The 20978-nt window shown below is 39.0% G+C and overlaps 1 protein-coding gene across 1 annotated transcript in view; it reads left to right on the top strand.

Moving 5' to 3' along the window:
- Positions 1–18384, top strand: part of PKD2L1 (polycystin 2 like 1, transient receptor potential cation channel) — a gene marked incomplete at both ends in the record, with an annotated part of 42410 nt that extends 24026 nt beyond the window's left edge. Inside the window, 13 exons of the mRNA XM_083364634.1 lie at positions 1924–2051; positions 3155–3408; positions 4319–4543; positions 5763–5991; positions 6344–6514; positions 7225–7406; positions 10936–11056; positions 12038–12136; positions 13103–13224; positions 13391–13508; positions 15040–15176; positions 15909–16035; positions 18169–18384. Coding sequence (XP_083220760.1) covers positions 1924–2051; positions 3155–3408; positions 4319–4543; positions 5763–5991; positions 6344–6514; positions 7225–7406; positions 10936–11056; positions 12038–12136; positions 13103–13224; positions 13391–13508; positions 15040–15176; positions 15909–16035; positions 18169–18384 — 2129 coding nt within the window. The remainder of the gene's footprint in view (positions 1–1923; positions 2052–3154; positions 3409–4318; positions 4544–5762; positions 5992–6343; positions 6515–7224; positions 7407–10935; positions 11057–12037; positions 12137–13102; positions 13225–13390; positions 13509–15039; positions 15177–15908; positions 16036–18168) is intronic.
- Positions 18385–20978: the final 2594 nt, after the last annotated feature.

Genomic DNA, 20978 nt, shown 5'->3' with positions numbered 1-20978 from the left:
ATCTTTGGATTCTGATCTCCAATGATAGAACTCCAGATGTTATCATGATTATTACTGGTATTTTCCAATTTTTTGGATTCTAACCAACACTCTAGAACTCATGGACTTATTCCTGTAGAACAGTGGCTCCCAACCTTTTCTATACCCCGCACCTCTAGAATGCTTCTGATAATTCTTGCACCCCTTTAAAAAAGTTTGAAATAACAGCAACGAATTATGCATATACACTATAATTTTGAAAGCTCAAGTTTTTGCACCCCCTGGAATATCATCTCGCACCCCCAGAGGGTTGGGAACCCCTGCTGAGGAATAAAGGAAGTTTCAAACAAGATGGTTTTTTGTAAGTCAGTGGTGTTCAAGTTCAATAAATTTAAAACATTCAAATATTTGATTAATCCCTTTGCTATGGATTCAAAGACGATGATGATGAAGATGATTCAGAAAGTATTAGAAACCACATAGATAAAAACTGTAAAACTCAAAAATGGATATTTTCATGAAAGTCAAGAGAAGTCACATTGTTAATACATTCATCTCCTAAATTAGTCCTACTATCTAGTGATTAAATAGAAACAACTGAAAGTCAATCTTCTGCTGGCTTCTTTTTCAACACCAGAGCCTCCATCAGGCTATTCCATCAAGAGCAGACAGCATGGAGCCTGTACTCGGGCCTCCAGTTCCCATGCGGGAACTGTCATTTTGTTTATCAAGAAGTATTGATTCATAGCATTCTTAAATGTCATCTTCAATCCAAGACTTTCTTTTCAGGTGCCATCAGCCAGATTTTTCTGAAGAGACATCCCTTTGTGAGTAGCTGAATTTGCCAAGTGAAATGAGTAATCCTAAATTAATGTTTGACAGTTAACAGACATGATTAATCCTAAATTAATATTTAACACAGGGTTCTTCAAATTTGGCCCTTTTATGACTTCTGGACTTCCAGAATTCCTCAGCCAGCGTGTCTGGGAGTTAAAGTCCACAAGTCATAAAAGGGCCAAGTTTCAAAAGCCCTGGTTTAACAGTTAACTATTACAATATAATAGTTATAGATACTGGTATGTGCTTTTTGAGTTGAAGTATTGGCATGTCTGACTTCTGGAATACCAAGACAGGTGACTTGGAATGCCAACTTCTCAATTATTTTCAGTAGCTGTAAATATTTCTTTTCCACATGTTTCTGAATAGTGCAAACCTCTTTTCTACATCTTTGGGTGGGAAAACTACTTCATTTTTCTTCAGAATTATTTCAGATCTAGAATAACAGAACAGAATAACCAAATTGGAAGGGATGCTTGAGGTCCTCTAATCTAAACCAAACAGGAGACCCATACCATTTCAGACAAAATGCATAATTCATGACAGAGAAGGCATGCTTCCTAGGACCCACTGAATGACATTATTTCAATTGATGGTACTTGGAGCATGCTTACTCTGACAGATATGATGGGCACACACTGTCAGGGAAATATGGTCCCACAAATAACCTGGCCCTATGCCACATGAGCTTTAAAGATAGCAACCAGCACCTTGACTTTCACCCAGTAGCCTATGGGGGATAAGTGCAGTTCACATGGCAGTAGTGTTGAGTAGGTATACCTGGCGCACCTAAACACATACCATTACATCTTGGCCAGCTAATGCTTTTATAGAAAGATCCAGTGGTGGGATTCAAATACGTGAAAAACTGGTTGTCTATGTGGATGCTGCTTCCAGAAGTCCATTCTGGGCCTGGGCAACAAAAAATTAGCTACTGTTTCTGCTGAACTGGTGCAAACTGGCTGAATCCCACCACTGATAAGATCCAGTAAAAAATCAAGATCATCCCTAATCAGCATTGCATATTTCAAGGCAGTATTTAATTTAAAAAAAGTCCAATGTTACTGATAAATTTCCTGTTTTTTTTCTTTTCTTAAATTCCTCTAGTGACCTATGGGATGACGAGTTCAAATGCTTATTACTATACCAAGGTGATGTCTGAACTCTTTCTGCAGACTCCTTCAGACAGTGGTGTCTCCTTCCAGACCATTGGAAGTATGGCTGACTTTTGGCGAGTGAGTGTCAGGAAGTTTTGGATGCTGACTTTTCAGTTTCAAATATGTCTCTGTGACTGGAAACGGCTAGGATTCTTTTGAACTAACTTTAATCTGCCTAACTGAGTTGTACATGTGTGGAAACGTGTATTTCATTACCAGATGGCTTATGCATAATTGCAATGAAAATACATTTACACAATTCATCCTATTATGTAGTAGCAATCTCTGCACATTCTAGGACTAGGTTATAATCAGTTCACCCATACCTCCTTGTGAGGTCTGGTTATTTATGTATTCATGTACTGTATGTATGTATGTATGTATGCATTTATTTATGAAAAATTTATATGGCTGGCTAACTCACTCTCTGTGACTTTGGGCAATAAAACCCCAATATAAAAACAATAAAAATCACCCCCTAGTAACAACAATTATATTGCTTTCAATGCCTCTTTGGCTATATATCAAGGATTCAGACCATATACACTTCTTCCTCTACACCAGGGGTCTTCAAACTTGGCCCTTTTATGACCTGTGGGCTTCAACTCCCAGAATTCCTCAGCCAGTCTGTCAAACAAGTTTGAAGACCCTTGCTTTACACCAGGGGTGTCAAACTCGCAATGTCACGTGACATGTCGCGATGTATCATAATTTTTTTTCCATTGCCAGCAATGGGGTGGGCATGGTTTTGCCATGACTCATTCGGCCTGCGGGCCAGCAGTTTGACACCCATGCTCTACACTATTATGCAAAGAAAGAGCACTAACCAATTCCAATTTACAAACAAGAATTCTCTTCCTATGCAGTTGAAATTCAATCATACGGAGTTGGTAATAGGAGAATGCAAACCTTTTTGGCCATCTCAGAAGCTTCTTGGATCATAAATGGCAAAACTGTCAGAACCGTTTCCTGAACTTTTGAAACAGGAAACACCATCAACCTGCACTGTAACTCCTAGAAGAGACTAGCTTTAAAAAAATGCAAGAAATAGCCACAATTTCTCATTCTTGCATTAGTACAACTTCTTCCATTTTGACATACACAAAAAGAAATTACATTAATGTCATTCTGTGTCATGTGGCTGTTTCAAATAACATCTCTCTTTTTCTCTAACTCCATAGTATACACAAGGACCTTTCCTGGATAGTTTGTATTGGACTAAATGGTACAACAATAAATCTTTGGGCCACAATGCGCAATCATATATCTATTACGAGAACTTACTGCTTGGTGTCCCACGGGTACGCCAACTCAAGGTCCAGAACAACTCATGTGTAGTACATGATGACTTCAAAGAAGATATTGCAGGTTGTTATGATGTATACAATAAAGAGAAAGAGAACACATCGCCCTTTGGACTCTTGAATGGGACAGCGTAAGTAGAACATAACCATTTTGAGCTTCATAAGTTACAGCTCCTAAGATACCCTTAATTTCAGAAAATAAAATGGCAGTCAATTTGTTGTATAGATTCAGAAGCACAATATCATTTGGTCTCATGTTTTTGTCTCATTTATTTAAAATTCATGTACTGTATCACATAGTCATTAAAAGAGCTTGGAAGCTTTCAAAACATCTAATAACAAAAACATAAAATCCATCAGAATGAAAACTTCTGTTAGAAATCATATAAGTAAGGCAACTTTAAATTAATAGGATGGTCAGAAGTGAGAGATGTTTTCTGTTTTGAGCTCATGAGAAAGAACACTGCTCAAAATATTTCATCAGAACATTTAAAAACTCAGAATCATAATTCTATGTTCCACTGGAACAAAATAAAACCATAGAGCGCATGGGCATGTAGAAAAAGCGCTTGCTCCCTTCTTTTTTTCATCCCAGTGACACAAATATTACAGGATGGCAGTCCATGCTGATTGCCATGCAATCTGCAAAACTGTTATCAAAAAAAAAATAAGAGAATATTGTTAAAAATCCTCATTGGAAAAAATATAATGGTAAGTGGGAAAGTCCTTGGGCCAAAGAGATATTGCCAAGGGATGGTTAGTTAAGACAGAGTACAGCCCACAGCTGGATAGTGAGCAGGTCAAGAGGCTCAGAAGGGACCCTCTCTGATTTCTTGGATTTTAAAGCAAGATTACTGATTAATTTCCTCAAAAATTATATCATTCTTTATATCCATGAGACAGTTGAATAGAACCTTTGTTCTTGGAGAGGGAATCATGGATGAAGCATGCAGCTCAACCTAAGCCAACTCAAGACATGGTACATTTTCCTTTCACCAATTCTCACTCTCTTTTTCCTCCATAATAATTTTTGTGGCACAGGTGGCAATATTACACAGAGCAAGAACTTGATGGCTCTTCCCACTGGGGCAGATTAACAAGTTACAGTGGAGGAGGCTATTATGTAGACCTCAAAATAACCCGGGAAGAAAGTGCTGAAACTCTGCAACTTTTGAAAGAAAACCTATGGCTGGATCGGGGAACCCGTGTTGTTTTTATGGACTTCTCCGTGTATAATGCCAACATCAACCTATTTTGTGTACTCAGGTAAGTGGCATTTGAACATGGCAGTGCTGGTTCATTCTTCTGAAATTATTGATCTTTTCCTTGTTTTTGCTTCTTTTCTACAATTTTTTATTAAACCGTTTTCACTCAGAACATTGACTTTGAAATACTCCTGTGTGATCCATAACATTTCTTACTCAGAAGCAAGAGTAAGATTAATGGTAAATAATAAACAGACAGTATTTACATGGAAACAAGCCTAACTGAATATGCTTTTGATAAAAAAGACAAGGTCTTATTTCAATATGGCAGTTCTTCTCAACCTTGGGAACTTTAAGATGCATGGACTTGAAAATTCTTGGTGTTGACATCCACACATCTTAAAAGTTCCAAAGGTTGAGAAAAACTGCAGTATGGAGGCCAAACCAACTCAGGAGAACCAGCCCAAGTTGAATGCTTTCTCCATCTCCCTCTTTTTACCCCATTCCTACCTGAAATGCTGATATAGTCCTAAACCTGTAGTGCTGATGATGGCATAAAGGTAAAGGTAAAGGTTCCCCCGCACATGCGTGCTAGTCGTTTCCGACTCTAGGGGCCAGTGCTCATCTCCGTTTCAAAGCCAAAGAGCCAGCGCTTGCCCAAGGACGTCTCCATGGTCATGTAGCCGGCATGACTAGACGCCAAAGGCTCACGGAACGCTGTTACCTTCCCACCGTAGTGGTCCCTATTTTTCTACTTGCATTTTTACGTGCTTTCAAACTGCTAGGTTGGCAGAAGCTGGGACGAGTAACAGGCGCTCACTCTGTTACGCAGCACTTGGGATTCAACTGATTCGATGATGGCATAGAAGTGGAGAAAAAGTAATCCTAAACCTACATAAATATCAGAGCATTGGAAACAGAGTGGAATGGTGAAACAAAACACTGTAAAGATGGAATGGGGGAACTAGTGAATGGATTCCTTGGATGGTAGAAGTACAACATGGCTGAACATCTTGATATAATAGGAATACCACCAAATTAGTAAATTTCAAAAATGGCTTTTCTTTATTTTGATTTCTTCACTTTTCTGCAAAAGTGAAAATACCAGTATTATTGTAATTTCCCAGGGACTGCGGAAGAAATAAAAGATCAGTTTCCAAATACATCAATCTTTCAAATGTTTCTATATATCTAATAGCTGATTATCCAACAGGATTGTGCATATATAGAGAGAATAGTAGCCCTTACTATGTTTGTACATCACCATTTCTGTTGCCTAGGTTGGTGGTGGAATTCCCTGCCACTGGAGGCGCCATTCCCTCATGGCAGATCCGGACCGTGAAACTCCTCCGATATGTCAGCACTTGGGATTTCTTTATTGTCTCTTGTGAAATTGTCTTCTGCATCTTTATCTTCTATTATATTGTGGAAGAAATCTTGGAACTGCACATTCACAGGCTTCAGTATTTCACCAGCATCTGGAACATTTTGGATATCGTGGTCATTTTGGTGAGATTTCTTCTAATAGGATTATAATAATACTTATTAAAGCAATGTAATAATTCATATAATTAAAATAGGAGAAGAAAGATCAGACTTGAAAGTGTTTATTAGTTGAGGTGACTAGTTATTAGATATTTACTTAGTTCCCTATGTGTTATAATTATAGCAATGTTAATTTATAAAGGCCAAGTAAGGATATCACAGTAGAAAATGGGAATGTGATTAGGCTTTTTCAACTTTTGCTCCTGTGCATTGGAATACCTCAGCAGAGTTTTGGCAAGGGAAGGGTGGAGAGGAGAAGAGAAAGAAATACTTTCCCACCCTCTGCTCTTTTGATTGAATCTCACGTTTTTCTCAGCTTTCTGTTTTAGCCATTGGATTCCACATTTTTCGTACCATTGAAGTCAACAGGTTGATGGGGCAACTGCTAAGAAATCCCAGCGTCTATGCAGACTTCGAATTTCTGGCTTTTTGGCAAACCCAGTACAACAACATGAATGCTGTGAACTTGTTCTTTGCCTGGATCAAGGTACTATTCATCCTTTATCTCTCATCCCAATTTGAAAAGTAAGAATTTTCTACCCAGTAGGATGATAAGTTGGCAATAAAGGGATGGTGGTGGTATTTATTGTTTTGATTTATACCCTGTTTTATTTTGTCCATAGAGAACTCAAGGTGGCCAATAGTCTAAAATAAAAATAACCAGACAATTAAAACCAAATAAAAACAGTTAACGTCATTAGTCACACATTCTGTCTGAAGAGAAAGATCTCTTCCTTGAAAGTGCCAGGGCCAAATGCAATTCCTGGGGGAAGATATTTCATAGCTGGTGAGTAATTCAACAGATGGCCTTGGGAAAGTATTTCCACTCATTTCTCCTTTTTTTGGATTGCAAAACAATAGTAAATGTGAAATAACTTGAGAAAGCCAATTTATACATGTCTCTTATTCCATTGCATGCAGAATACTGAATTTTTAAAACTCAGAGTGGTTTTGTTTGTTTGGTTTTTTCTTTGTTTGGTTTTCTTCATCTTTTCCTACTCAAATCTAAAAAGTTGGTGGATTATGGTCAGTGGTGGAATTCAAATATGTGAACAACTGGTTCTCTGTGTGGATGCCGCTTCCGGAAGTCCATTCTGGGCCTGGGCAACAAAAAAATAGCTACCGAACAGGTGCAAACTGGCTGAATCCCACCACTGGTTATGGTCCTTCATTGGGATCTTTTCCTCTCCCATCCAGATATTCAAATACATTAGCTTTAACAAAACAATGACTCAGCTGTCCTCCACTCTTGCTCGATGTGCCAAGGACATCCTGGGTTTTGCCATTATGTTCTTCATTGTCTTTTTTGCCTACGCTCAACTGGGCTATCTCCTTTTTGGAACCCAAGTGGAAAACTTCAGCACCTTTGTTAAATGCATGTGAGTATCTTCCGTTTTATCCTTTCCTTTTTTACTTCACCTTCATGGCAAGGGTCTCAGTCAGGTATTTATTATTCAAAAGGCCTGCTCACCTCTAATTTGAACTGATTATTTCCTATGAGGAGTTAGGTTATCCTGGTCAGCTCTGTTCTTTTTGTTTGAAATATGTTGTTTTCTTTTTTACTTTTTAACTAAACTGCCCAGAGTGGCTGGGCAGTCAAGCAGCATTGAAACTGAAATAATAAATGCCTTAAGTCAGAGGTCTTCAAACTTGGCCCTTTTATGACTTGTGGACTTCAATTCACAGTATTCCTCAGCCAGCTGGCTGAGGAATTCTGGGAGTTGAAGTCCACAAGTCATAAAAGGACCAAGTTTAAAGAGTCCTGGCTTAAGCCTTAAGAGAGATTTCATCTTCCTTGAAACCGTCCAAACTCCAAACCCACCAGATAGTAAGAAATGTTCTTGCTTCTTCAAGCGACACCACCTCTGGCCTCAGACAGGACAAAAAGACAAAAAGAAAATTATTTCCCACCCCCTGACCAAAAGTATCAATAAGATAAGATAATATAGGGTAGGGTAGGGTAGGGTAGGGTAGGGTAGGGTAGGGTAGGGTAGGGTAGGGTAGAGTAGAGTAGAGTAGAGTAGAGTAGAGTAGAATAGAATAGAATAGAATAGAATAGAATAGAATAGAATAGAATAGAATAGAATAGAATAGAATAGAATAGAATAGAATAACTTTATTGTGACTTTAAATGTACACTAATTGGCATACATTAAAATGAAATTTCATTGCGTACAGCTCTCAAAAGGTCACCACCTCCAATATACACTACATAAATATGACCAAAAAAATTTGCATATACCCATATACCCACATATATTCTATGACACAGGGAAACAACACAGTCTAGTATTGTATAGTACTGCAAGTTGTATACATGTACATGGCGAGAAAAACAAATCTTGCAAGTTTACCAGACGGATGGCATAGGGAACAAAGCTATTACAGAATCAGGTAGTCTTGCTGGAAACTCTTCGAAACCTCCTCCCAGAGGGGAGCAACAGAAACAGACCATAAAGTGGGTGTGTGGGGTCTTTAACAATGCTTTGAGCTCTAAGCACATAGCACTTATAAGCATTGTCCTGAATAACGGGAAGCAAGCTCTCTATAATCTTCTTTGCTGTTCTTACCACTCTCTGTATGGACCTTCTTTCTATCTGAGGCTCTGCTGCCACTAAACCAAACAGTGATGCTGTTTGTTAAAATACTCTCAATCATGCCTCTGTAAAAAGTGGCCAGTACAGAAGGAGAAAGATGTGCTGTCCTCATCCAACACAGGAAATACAGATGCTGGTTTGCACACTTCACGAAGGATGACGTGTGGAGAGACCACTTCAGATTGTTAGTTGTCTGCACCCCCAGATACTTAATACCGTTGACCACCTCTACATCTGCACCCTTGATACTGAGTGGAGGATGACTATGCCAGCTCTTTCTAAAATCTACAATGATCTCCTTTGTTTTATCAACATTTAGAACTTGTTTGGCCCTCTCAATTCCTGGCAAATAGATGGGGAAGAAATGGAGGTAGTGACAGATTTTATTTTCCTGGGCTCCAACATCACCGCAGACAGGGACTGCAGCCAAGAAATTAAAAGACACTTGCTCCTGGGGAGGAAAGCCATGGCAAATCTAGACAGCACACTAAAAAGCAGAGACATCACCCTGCCAACCAAAGTGCGTATAGTCAAGGCTATGGTCTTCCCAGTTGCAATGTATGGCAGTGAAAGCTGGACCATAAGAAAGGCTGAGCACCAAAGAATTGAGGCCTTTGAACTATGGTGCTGGAGAAGACTCCTGCGAGTCCCTTGGTCTGCAAGGCGATCAAACCAGTCAGTCCTAGAGGAGATCAACCCTGACTGCTCTTTAGAAGGCCAGATCCTGAAGCTGAAACTCAAATACTTTGTCCATCTAATGAGAAGGAAGGACTCACTGGAGAAGAGCCTAATGCTGGGAAAGGTTGAGGGCAAGAGAAAAAGGGGACAACAGAGAATGAGGTGGCTGGATGGAGTCACTGAAGCAGTAGGCGTGAGCTTAAATGGACTCCAGAAGATGGTAGAGGACAGGAAGGCCTGGAGGAACGTTGTCCATGGGGTCACAATGGGTCAGACACGACTCCGCAACTAACAACAACAGAACCAGGTTACTTTTATTGCACCAGTCCACCAGAACCTTTATCTCTTCCCTATAAGCATCTTCATTGTCATCCCAGATAAGAGCCACCACTACCGTGTTGTCTGCATACTTCACAATATGATTTCTAACAGATTTGGCACAGCAGTCATGGGTCATCAAGGTAAACAGTAACAGACTCAAGACACAGTCCAGTGTGGAACCTGTACTCAAGGAGATGGAGTTGGAAACTTTTCTTCCAATCACACAAATTGGGGCCTATTGTTAAGGAAATCAAGTATCCAGTTACATAAAGGAATATTAAAACCAAATAGGCTCAGTTTGTTCACCAAATGCTGAGGAGATATGGAGATCCAACTCTCAACTACTTACCATGTTTCCCCCAAAATAAGACCAGGTCGTACAATTTTTTTTTATCAAAAGACCCATTAGGGCTTATTTTCAGGGAAACACAGTAAGTAGTTCAGAGTTGGGTTTCCATATATAACTATGAACCCATTAAACATTTGCAACTGCCTGCCTGCTCCCTCCCACCGTCTGCTTGTCTGTGTCCGCAACAGCTTACAGGGCTTCCCAGGGCAGACGCTCAGGAGGTGAGGGCAGTGCCAGCAGAGCGCACCTTCAGGCAAGGAGGAGAGTGGTGCGGACAGGCAGGGAAAGCTGAAGGACCGGGTGGCACAAGCCTCCCCTGCTGTCTCTCTCCGCCTGCCACACTCTTTTCTTTTGAAAACAGACAAAGCTTCCAGTTTCCCTCTGGGCGAAAGTGCACGGCAGAGCCACTCATAGGCAGAGGCATGTGGGGGAGGCAAGCGATCCTGATGTGTCACCCATTTCATCCTACCGTCTCTCAGCTTGCCTGCGGCCATGCCACAATCATCTGCCTCCTCCCCCACCCATGCCTCTGCCTCCACCTGCTGCTGGTGCTGCCATGCAAGCCTCCCACAAGCCTCCCATGAGCCAGGCAGCTGCACAGCATGTCCAGATCACCTGCCTCCCCCCCCCCCGCCTCTGCTTCTGCACTCAGACTTAAATGCGCTGCACCAAGGGGCCAGCAGGCTGTGGCTGCTGCCAGACACCATCAGCCCCCTCGTGCTCACCCCCTCTTGTGCTGGCCACCCCCACCACCCCTGGACTTATTTTGGGGGTAGGGCTTATATTAGGCCCACCCCAAAAGGGCTTATTTTCTGGGTGGGTCTTATTTTCCGAGAAACACAGTAGTTCTGTATTTCAGAAAGAAGAGGGGGAAATATTTTTGCGGATCTAAATCTTTCCATCTCAGCAAAGCTCTTTTCCTGAAAATTATATTGCAAACTCATTCCTTTTTTCATTCTATAGCTTCACACAATTTCGCATCATTCTTGGTGATTTTGACTATAATGCTATTGACAATGCCAACAGAATCTTGGGACCCATATATTTCGTCACTTATGTCTTCTTTGTCTTCTTTGTGCTATTGGTAAGTTGATTTTGTTTTAATGAACTTAAAGGAGGGTAGATTTTGGATGGACAGCAGGAAAAAAAACTAATGGTAAAAGCAGTTTTAGGGTAAGCCAGCCATTGAGGGAAATATTGATCTGTCCTATAGTTAGTTGTTAGTACTTAGATGTTGAGACTTTGGAAAAAGTTCACAAAAGAGCAACTAAAATGATCAAAGGCCTGGAGACTAAAATATATGAAGAACAGTTGCCGGACTAGGGTTTGGCTAGTCTAAAGAAAAGAAGAAATGGGAGTGACATGATAGCAATATTCCAGTATTTGAGGAGCTGCCACAAAGAAGAGGGGGTCAAATTATTCTCCAAAGCACTAGATGGCAGGACAAGAAACAATGGTTGGAAACTGACCAAAGCAATGTAGAATTAAAGAGAAGTTCCTAACAGTGAGGACAATTAACCAGTGGAATAGCTTGCCTTCAGAGATCGTGGGTGCTCCATCACTGGAGATTTTAAAGAAGAGGCTGGACAGTCACTTGCCTGAGATGGTACAGGTTCTCCTGCTTGAATGGGGGGTGGGGCTGGACTAGAAGACCTCCAAGTTCCCTTCCAGCTCTATTCTATTCTTAGTGTATTCAGCAAAGTCAGTACGCACCAGATGTAAATGTTTTAATGCCCCTTTCAACTGTAGGATACTTTGATAAATATTTCTCTCTCTGTAACATAATTCTAACAAAAACATAAAAAGAAATTCCTAGTTTTTCATATAAAATCTTTTCCATGGTTTTCAAAAAGTGAAATAATAGAACAGAGAAAAAAAGAATTATTTGTTATTTGTTTTGGAATTCCCATCAATTATTGAACTGTTAGTTTCAATTCTTCAAATCACATAAAAACCACAGGTACAGAGCAAATCCCCCTGCCCCTTCTGCTCATAAAGCACCATTCAGAAGAGTGGATTCTTAATTTCAAGATAATCTGCATTGTATTTTTTTTCTTTTCTACAGAACATGTTTCTGGCTATTATAAATGACACCTACTCCGAAGTAAAAGAGGAACTTTCAAACCAGAAGAATGAACTGCAGCTATCAGACATCCTAAAACAGGTAGTTCATTCATTATTTTATTTTGTCTATTATGAATGAAGTTGTTTTTGAATGAATGTTTGCTATGGAGCACTTTGACGCACATGTTCCTGCACCTCCAGAAATGCTTTGGGAATTTCTATTTCCCCGGCAAATATATAGTGCAGCCCTCAGGGGGTTCCCAACTTGTGATAAAAGCTTTTCCGGTGTTTTGCCTGCACTCATAATGAAAGCCAGAGAGTCCAGTCATTCCAGTGGCCCATATCAAAACAGACTGCTAGGGAGAAGTGAACCATAGGCTGTCCTTAACTTACAATCACAACTGGAACTAGAACTTCCATTGCTAAGCAAGGCGGCTGTTACAAGTCGTGCTTGATTTTACAACCTTTTTGCCATGATTGATAAATGAATCACTGCCATTCTGTGAATCACACAGTCATTAAGCAACTCCAGCTGACTTTGCTTGTTGGAAGCCAGCTGACAAGGTCACAAATGGTGATTATATCCATGAGAGGTTGCAACCATAGTAAATACATGCCAGTATCCAAACAGCCAAATGTTGAACATGGGTTCATGGGGATGCTGTAATGTTATAGCAGTGGTCCTCAAACCTGGCCACTTTAAGACTTGTGGATTGCAACTCCCAGAATTCCCCAGCCAGCCATGTCCACAAGTCTTAAAGTGGCCACGTTTGAGAACCTCTGTGTTATAGGTTTACTTGTAAGTCACTTTTTTCAAACATAATTATATAAAGTGACCATAGCATCAGTTTCTTTCCGATATTTGTAACTATGCCTTATTCAAGTAATTTCAGAAAAAAAATGTAGGGGCAAGTGAAAGCCATAGAAAGGAACTTGTGAATTAAATCCCCAGCTGGGGTTTCTGTCATCATGCAGCCTGCTCCAGTAGTTGCTAATCTTGCATCTAGTGATGGCAACAGTATGAAACAGTGAAGATCACTTTCTTATGCATTATTTGTAACTCTAGGGCTATAACCGGACACTGATGAAGCTCAAGCTGAAAAAAGACCGAATCTCTGATGTGCAGAAAGCTTTGCAGAAAGGAACTAAAGAGCTGGAATATGAAGACTTTAAAAACAGTTTGAGAGAGTAAGCATCTTTCCGGTGAAATTCATAAATATCCCTCATTAGACCATTGTACCAGTCAACAGTGTACTTCAGTATCAGCCTTGTTATTTATGCATTAAGTGTTACATTTTCAGATTTTGTGTTCACCCTTCTCTCTGTTCCACATCCTTACACCCAACTTCTTCAGGCTGGGTCATGCGGAACATGAAATCACAGCAGCCTTTTCAAAATTTGATCAAGATGGCAACCAGATCCTTGATGAGGAAGAGCAGAAGAGAATGCGGAATGATCTGGAGGAGAAGAAAGTAAGGGGAAAGGTGATCTGTGATGGAATATAATGAGGAGGGGTATATTCCACAGGAGTAAGAGGCAACTCGGCCCAGATATCATGTGTGGGAGAAAGAGGATGAAGGCAGTCTCTCTTGAATAGTTCACAGAGTATATTGCAGAACCAGATAAGTAGAGTCCTCAGTTTGGCAGGCTTTTTCTCTATAGGTGTTAAACAATGAGGAACTCAGATTGGAAGAACTCCACATGTCATTCTTGGTTTTGAGCCTGACATCTGGGTTGTAGGCACTGTTTCAACTTTAATGTATTGACCTGATAATCCATGGTCTGAATTAAGAAACACTTTACAGGTAGGACTCATGCCATATAACGATTTCTCTATCTTGGGGTTTATGCATTTAGTAACAAAAGGGAGAAAGCTGAGTGCAATTCATTTTTAAGTTAACTAATTAATACTTTCTGAAGCAATATGCAAACCAATATGTAATTATTCTTCACCTCTACCACACTGCTCCCTGACAAGAATAGAAATAAGAGAAAGTGCACGTTAGTATTACATGCAAGAAGGCATTTTACTGTTGTGAGAAACACACTCAGCTTCCAAGAATTTGACACAGTCATTAAGTAAAGCAGCAAGCAGTTGATTGAAAAATATGTTCTTGCAAGAGTGGGTGGCTACCAAGTAGGCACACCCCAAAATAGATTTAAGCATCATTTTATTCCTGAGGCACAAAGTGCAAGTCCCTCCCTTGCAACCCCATTTGAAAAGGACCACAAGGTTTACACCCTACACGGAACACCTAATTCACCCATGTGAATTTCCCCACCCGTGTTTACATCTCTCCCCACCCTTTGCCTAGTTCCCCATTTACTTTTGCCCTAAGTTAGTTTCTTTATTAGCAGTGTGTGTGTGTGTGTGCAGCCACAGGTCCTGTACTCTTGGAACCCACCTGCATAGGCATAAGAAGCTGAAATAAGCAGTTAGTTTCTTTATTACTGTATGTGCAAGCTCGTGTGGTTAAAATTGTCAGCTAGCTTGTTTCTATAAGCTGACTTGGCTTTAGGACCGCAGACACTTTCTGTTTTTCTAGCCTTTGCTTTTTCTTGTTATTTATTCATTTTCCAATTATTTGCTCTTAACAGGTCTTAAACATGGTCTGATGGAAAATCAACACATTGTTATTCCGACACTGGAGTTTTTTTAAATGCTGATATTAGGAATATTGTGTATAATATATATATTCTGATCAATGTGGGTGAAAATGCATATGGACGTGTGACAACTATGGATAGTTCTATTGCACAACAAATAGTTATACAGGATCTGGCACAGTTATTGAGAAGGCCCCACTATAGGTAGGAGCTTCAGGATCAAGTAGAAGATTGCTATGACATAAATTTGTTAGCTGCACAGAGAATTAAAATGAGCTCCTTAGGTCAGTGATAAATCCAGCGGAAGAAAATACATAAATCCATATCTGCAAGATTTTAAATTATTGCAATGAAATCTCATTATGATTAAATAACTGATTAAATTTTGTTCATCAGGTTGCTTTGAATGAAGAAATCGAGCATTTGGGGAAATCTTTCAGGGACAACACTTTGGACAATACTCTTGGTTTTGCAGAGGCAAAGAATAATCAAGTGAACAAAACCAGCCAAATTTCTGAGGAAGAATTCCAAATGTGTGTAATATTTCATTTGATTTTACCAATAATCAAATACATATCAAAATATACAAGTAAAATACATGGACCCCATGGTGAAAGAAAATGTTTAAATTTACTAACAAATATCTGTAGAGACCAACAAACCTGTTAATGTTGATTAATAAATATGAAACCTGTTTCATTGGCAGAGCATAATAAAGCAAGATGGTACAGGTAAGTTGTTTTTGAAGTGTTAGGTGTGAGATTATGAGGGTAACAAAAATGAGTACCAATTTTTCAAACCCTCAGTGTTCTATCCCTCCCAACCTACTGCCTATAGGAGGAAATGAAGTATAAATAGGAAGTTGGGGGTTTACAGTGCTGACCTCTTTTACTCTCCCTGTTCTTTGTCCATGAGACTGCTAATTTCAGGATCTTCCATGCCTTTGTTCCAGGCACACAAGGACATAGCGCTTCCTCCATAGTTTGAATTGCTTTGTATTCCCTGAATGGAGCTTCTTCTCTCTCTTTTTGTTTATAATTGTAAACCAGATCCATTAATTCTTGCTGAGGTTATATTCCTACTCTCAGGAACACTTGTAACCAAGAGAAACACTTCATATCCTGATAGATGCTATGCATGCATCAGAATCAGATGCAAATGTACTTGCAGGGATTCGCCTTGACTGGTTGCTATTTTCTATCCTAGATATTATTTTAAAACTGGGTTTTCAAAACCTTCCTCCCTCCCTCTCTCCCCCTCAACAGACTCCTGCGGCGAGTGCTAAAGTTGGAGAATTCTGTGGGTGGCATCATATCCAAGACAGAAGCCTTGGTAATTAAATTGGAAGACATTGAAAGGAGCAAAATGAAGAAAAAAGACTTGGTCCCTGAGGTATGTCAGCAGACTATCAGGAATGGCTTGGAGATGGTTTATATCTATAAGCAGGAGTGTCCAACCTTGGCAACTTTAAGATTTGTGGACTTCAACTCCCAGAATTCCCCAACGAGCATGGGGAATTCCTCAACCAATTCTGGAAGTTACAAGTGTTAAAGTTGCCAAGGTTGGACACTCCTGGTCTACAGCATGATGGGGAGTTATTTTCTCACCAGTAATTTAGAGAAAGATTTCTCAAGCTTGGCCACTTTAAGATGTGTGGATTTCTGCTCCAAAAATTCTCCATATTGGTTAGGGAATTTGAGGAGTTGGTCTACACAACTTAAACTGGCCAAGGTTGAGAAATACTGTTTACAGCATCTTTTAGCGCGGGGGTGTCAAACTCGTAATATCATGTGACATGTTGCAACGTATCACGACTTTTTCCCCATTGCAATGGGGTGGGCACGGTTTCTGTGTGATGCATCCAGCCCACGGGCCAGCAGTTTGACACCCCTGTTTTAGCATCAGTCACTCCTTATGGAGACAACATAAAACTCACATCACTATTAAATCAGCACATTGACGGTTAGATGATGCTAGAAATGCTCTAGATATGGCATTTATACTTAGAAAAAATAAATGACATGAAATTAAATCTGAAAGATGTTCATAAGGATAAAAAATTGTTGCTTATAACCATGCTTTACAAAGAAAAATTCAAGAACTTAAACCAAGCAAAAATACAAAAATACACGTTCTAAAAATATCTAAAATCAAACAATGTATGTAAATTATTTTAAAAGGACAATTCAGTTTCCATATTTTTCACATGAATGTGAAAGACTGTACAATAAGTGGTACTATTTGTACAGTACAAGTTAATTGACCAAAATAAAGGGCAAAATGAGTTTTTTAAAAGTAAATAAATCCAGTTGATAACTTTTTGAAATAACTGTCCTTTATGTTAAAGGTTATAAAGCACTAATGAGGAAACAGACATAGTTGTTTGCACATTTTGTAGCCCACACTGGGCACCAAAATTAGTTTATTTCTGTGCATAATCAATAATGGATATCCTTAAGTCTCGACAGTGCTCAGTACACGATCCACACATACTATCCAACAAATGTAAAAAAAATGGACTTCCATTCTATATAAATTTACTTGTAAAATGGTAACCACCAGGAGGTCTGCAGGAAAGGATCGAAAAAAGAAAGAGGGCAGCAGTGACTCCATGCTGAAAGCCCCACTCCTTTTCTGCACATAAAAAAGGACTTTGGGTTATGGATTTCATCTTGGTTTTTTTGACCCCTGAATTTATTTGCTTGTTTGATGAATTTATATGGCTGCCCATCTCACACAAAGTGAATAGTTGTATAATAAGCTACATGATTTCAACCAGGCACTACTAAATTTCAAAAGATCATGTACATTTAACTTACATTTACAGAGCTTGGCCATATCTAATAGTCTCATGGCAGAAAAATGATTCAGCAATGTGATGGCAACCTGCTGCCACAAAAAACCTCTACAATTTTGCTTTGTCATTCACTCCAACTATCTGCCAGATTAAAAGATCAAAAATAAAGGCCTATATTATTTAATTAATATTTTCCCTACCTGCAGGATTGGTGTCAGATGATTCAGTGATGGTGCATGGTGCATCTTATTTCCCATCACACTAATCCTACAGGTAGGGAAAATTATTAATTAAATAATATAGGCCTTTATAGGCTTCCCAACTCAACCAACGTGAATTTGGGTGATGTGTAACAAAAATAATATTGTCAAAAAATACCCATGATAATTTAGAAAATATCAATATATAAAATGATGAATCAAATGGGATAATTTAAAACCAAAATGGGATTCTGAATGTGGACTAGATGTAAGAATCTGTACTGAATTCAGATATCGGAAATTATTTACCGGTAGTACCTTTCTCTTTTGTTCTTTGTTGGCACTCAGTTCATTTATGCCATTTACTTTCCCCCTGAAATTCAATACGCTACACTTAATGTACCCCAAAAGCTAACAGAGCAATAGCTGAGTGCCACCGTAGAAGAAAGGTAAAATCCTTGCTTTTAGAAGAATGCCTTAGTGGTCTTTCCTTCACCACAGGTGTCTTTTCCCTCTCCTTGCTTGCAGGGAGAACAGTTGATTCAAGAAAATCTGGCTCCACAGACTGCAGAAGGTGTTGTTGCAGAAGAGAGTGGATTGGAAGGAGCCCACGTGCAGGAGAATTATATCAGTGTGAACTCTCTGAATAGGAGTCAGGGTGTCTATCCCCTTCTGTCCAGATTAGATCTATTAAACTGTCAAACTCCCAAGAACATCCAGTTTAAATCTAACAGGAACTTCTAGCTTATTGCTGAATAATATGTGGCATTAATTACTTTTGCCTTTTCATTATGCTTATACTAGTAAAGCATTTAATTATGTTTTTCATCCTACCTCTAGGCATATTTTTGCCCCTTTCTTTACAAAAATGAGCTTTCGGGGGTAGGCACTCCATACATGTCAGAAATGGCTGGGCGAGCAGTTCTTTTAACTTCTTTCTAAACTCTATTAGCCTATTGATGGGTGATAGATGCAGAAGAGACAGAGCATGAGGGATTTATCTACAGTATTTGGCCATATATGACCAAATGAAATGAAAAAGGAAACATTCTCTGGATTTTAAAATTTGGATTCAATTGGTTTTAAATCACCAACTGGACCCAAATTTTGCACTAGGTTTTAAGACTTTCACAGTAATCCCCATACTTGGCTTTGCCAGAATTTGTAGAAGGAAAAATGGAAAACCAATTCCATACTAGAGATTGTAATTAGCTAGTATGTTATTGTTACACCAATAGTGCTAGGACTCAAATATTCAAGTGGCAATTTTGAAGCCTGGCTAAAGATCTGCATGATGATTAGCATATTTGAATCATCTGATTTATATGTAAGAATAGAATAGAGCTGGAAGCAACCTTGGAGGTCTTCTAGTCCAGCCCCCACCACCACATGTGCTCAAGCAGGAGAACCTATACCATCTCAGACAAGTGACTATCTAGTCTCTTCTTAAAAACCTCCAGTGATGGAGTGCCCACGATTTCTGAAGGCAAGCTGTTCTACTGGTTAATTGTGCTTGCTGTTAGGAAGTTTCTCCTTAATTCCAGGTTGCTTCTGTCTGATATACTGTATACTATTTTCTGATAATGTAGTCAGCAGATTATTTTGACCATGATAAAGTGTCAACATTCCTAGAGTATAATAAATATAAGGATTGGTATGTATCAGATACTAAAAAAACAGTCAGTAGGTAAGGATAATATACACAACCATTAACAAAACATGTTTCCTTCTGAGGCTGAAGTTTCCTACCAGATACTCAGATGACAAAGTACATGCAGCTATTATTTTCACATGTGTACACACAATTGCAATCTACTGCCTTAGATGCATTCTTGACTATTAAATGCCTTCTTGTCTAGTTATCTTATAAATGTCCTGAAATACAAGTACAAGTATTTTTTAATGTCCAGGCAATGCATCAATCCATTACAGTATATGCTTTAACCTGCTGTCTCTGGCAGATTTCAGAAGCAAAGTAGGGCTAGACTAAGTCAATACTTGGTTAACCTGGAATTCTAGAGTGTGGGCTAGACTAGGAAGATGAAAAAGCATCTGAAAAAAGCACTTTTATGCATTGTATAGATTTGCTATTTGTCCTGACCCAGTGAAGCCTTATTTAGTCCTGCTTGGATAGCTCTTTTGTCATTTATGTAAACTGATATTTAGTAAAGAAATTAGATTCAATAATGCCACATTATTCCATCTCTGCTATAGTTATTCTTCTGTGATGCATCAAGATAACCTCTTCAAGCCAGTGCAGCAGTAATTCTTAAGAATCTTTTCCGGTGTGACTATTGTTGGTTGGTACAATCATCTGCATATTCATTGTGACTTCTTGCATTAGAGCAGCAATATTGTGCTTCTACTGATATGTATCATGCAGCTTTAAAAAATGGAAGCATTTTTCAGGGAAGAATGTTGTTTTGTACTTTTGCTCCTCACACAAAGAAAGAAAACTCAAAGACTAGGGAACCTGTGGGTGTTACTAAAGATCACTACCTTGGCGGGTAAATGCACTATGGTTTTGTGGACAAACACTCGTCCATCACTTCCATCTCCTTGGAAGTGTGAGAAAACCTTTCTTGTTCATAGACAGTGAAAGAGACAGCTACTGCAGAATATGTTTTATGTACATACTGTATTTTTTGCTTTATTAAATAAATAAGGTAACAATGACATAACAATTTGTTATGCCAATATAACAAATGTCAATCATCTTTCAGTATTATAGAAGTGTTAGCAAGCCACATGATCTGAATTAACAATTAGCACAGTGGTATCCTTGTGAAGTATGAATGAATTCTTGATTCTCTGACAGATTAGAAAATACAGTACTTGCTGTTAAAACAAAGTACAACAGATATATACTTGACAAGATTTCTACAGTCTCGTTGACAATTTTATATATTTTGGTCAAAATACGGCCATAGTAAAAGGCCAGATCATGTAAGTTAATGTTTTAGTTCCTGAATTGAATAATCTGCAGCAAAGTGAAAGAAGCAAGGACTGTAAGTTTTTATCAATATTCTGAGATATCCACAATCTCATAAAACATTTTGTTATGAGATATGGATGGCAGTTTCTGAAAACAAATTATATTTTCAAGGATGTACGAAATAGTGCTGACAATGAGCTTTAATTACTTTGCCATCCATTGGGAGGCAGGTTCTGCCAAGCATCATCATCCCAGGAAAATCTAAATTTATCTTCCTAACAATTTTCTCCTTCAGATACAAGAAGAGACAAGAAATAAATTATTGTGGACCCAATGCTAACTATTACAAAACAGGTAATCATAGAAGAAAAAGTAGTAAAAACATTGGAGGGAATACTGATCT

Source organism: Vipera ursinii, assembly GCF_947247035.1.
Source record: "Vipera ursinii genome assembly, chromosome: 5".
NCBI lineage: Eukaryota > Metazoa > Chordata > Lepidosauria > Squamata > Viperidae > Vipera > Vipera ursinii.
This window is presented reverse-complemented; position numbering and strand designations above follow the sequence as displayed.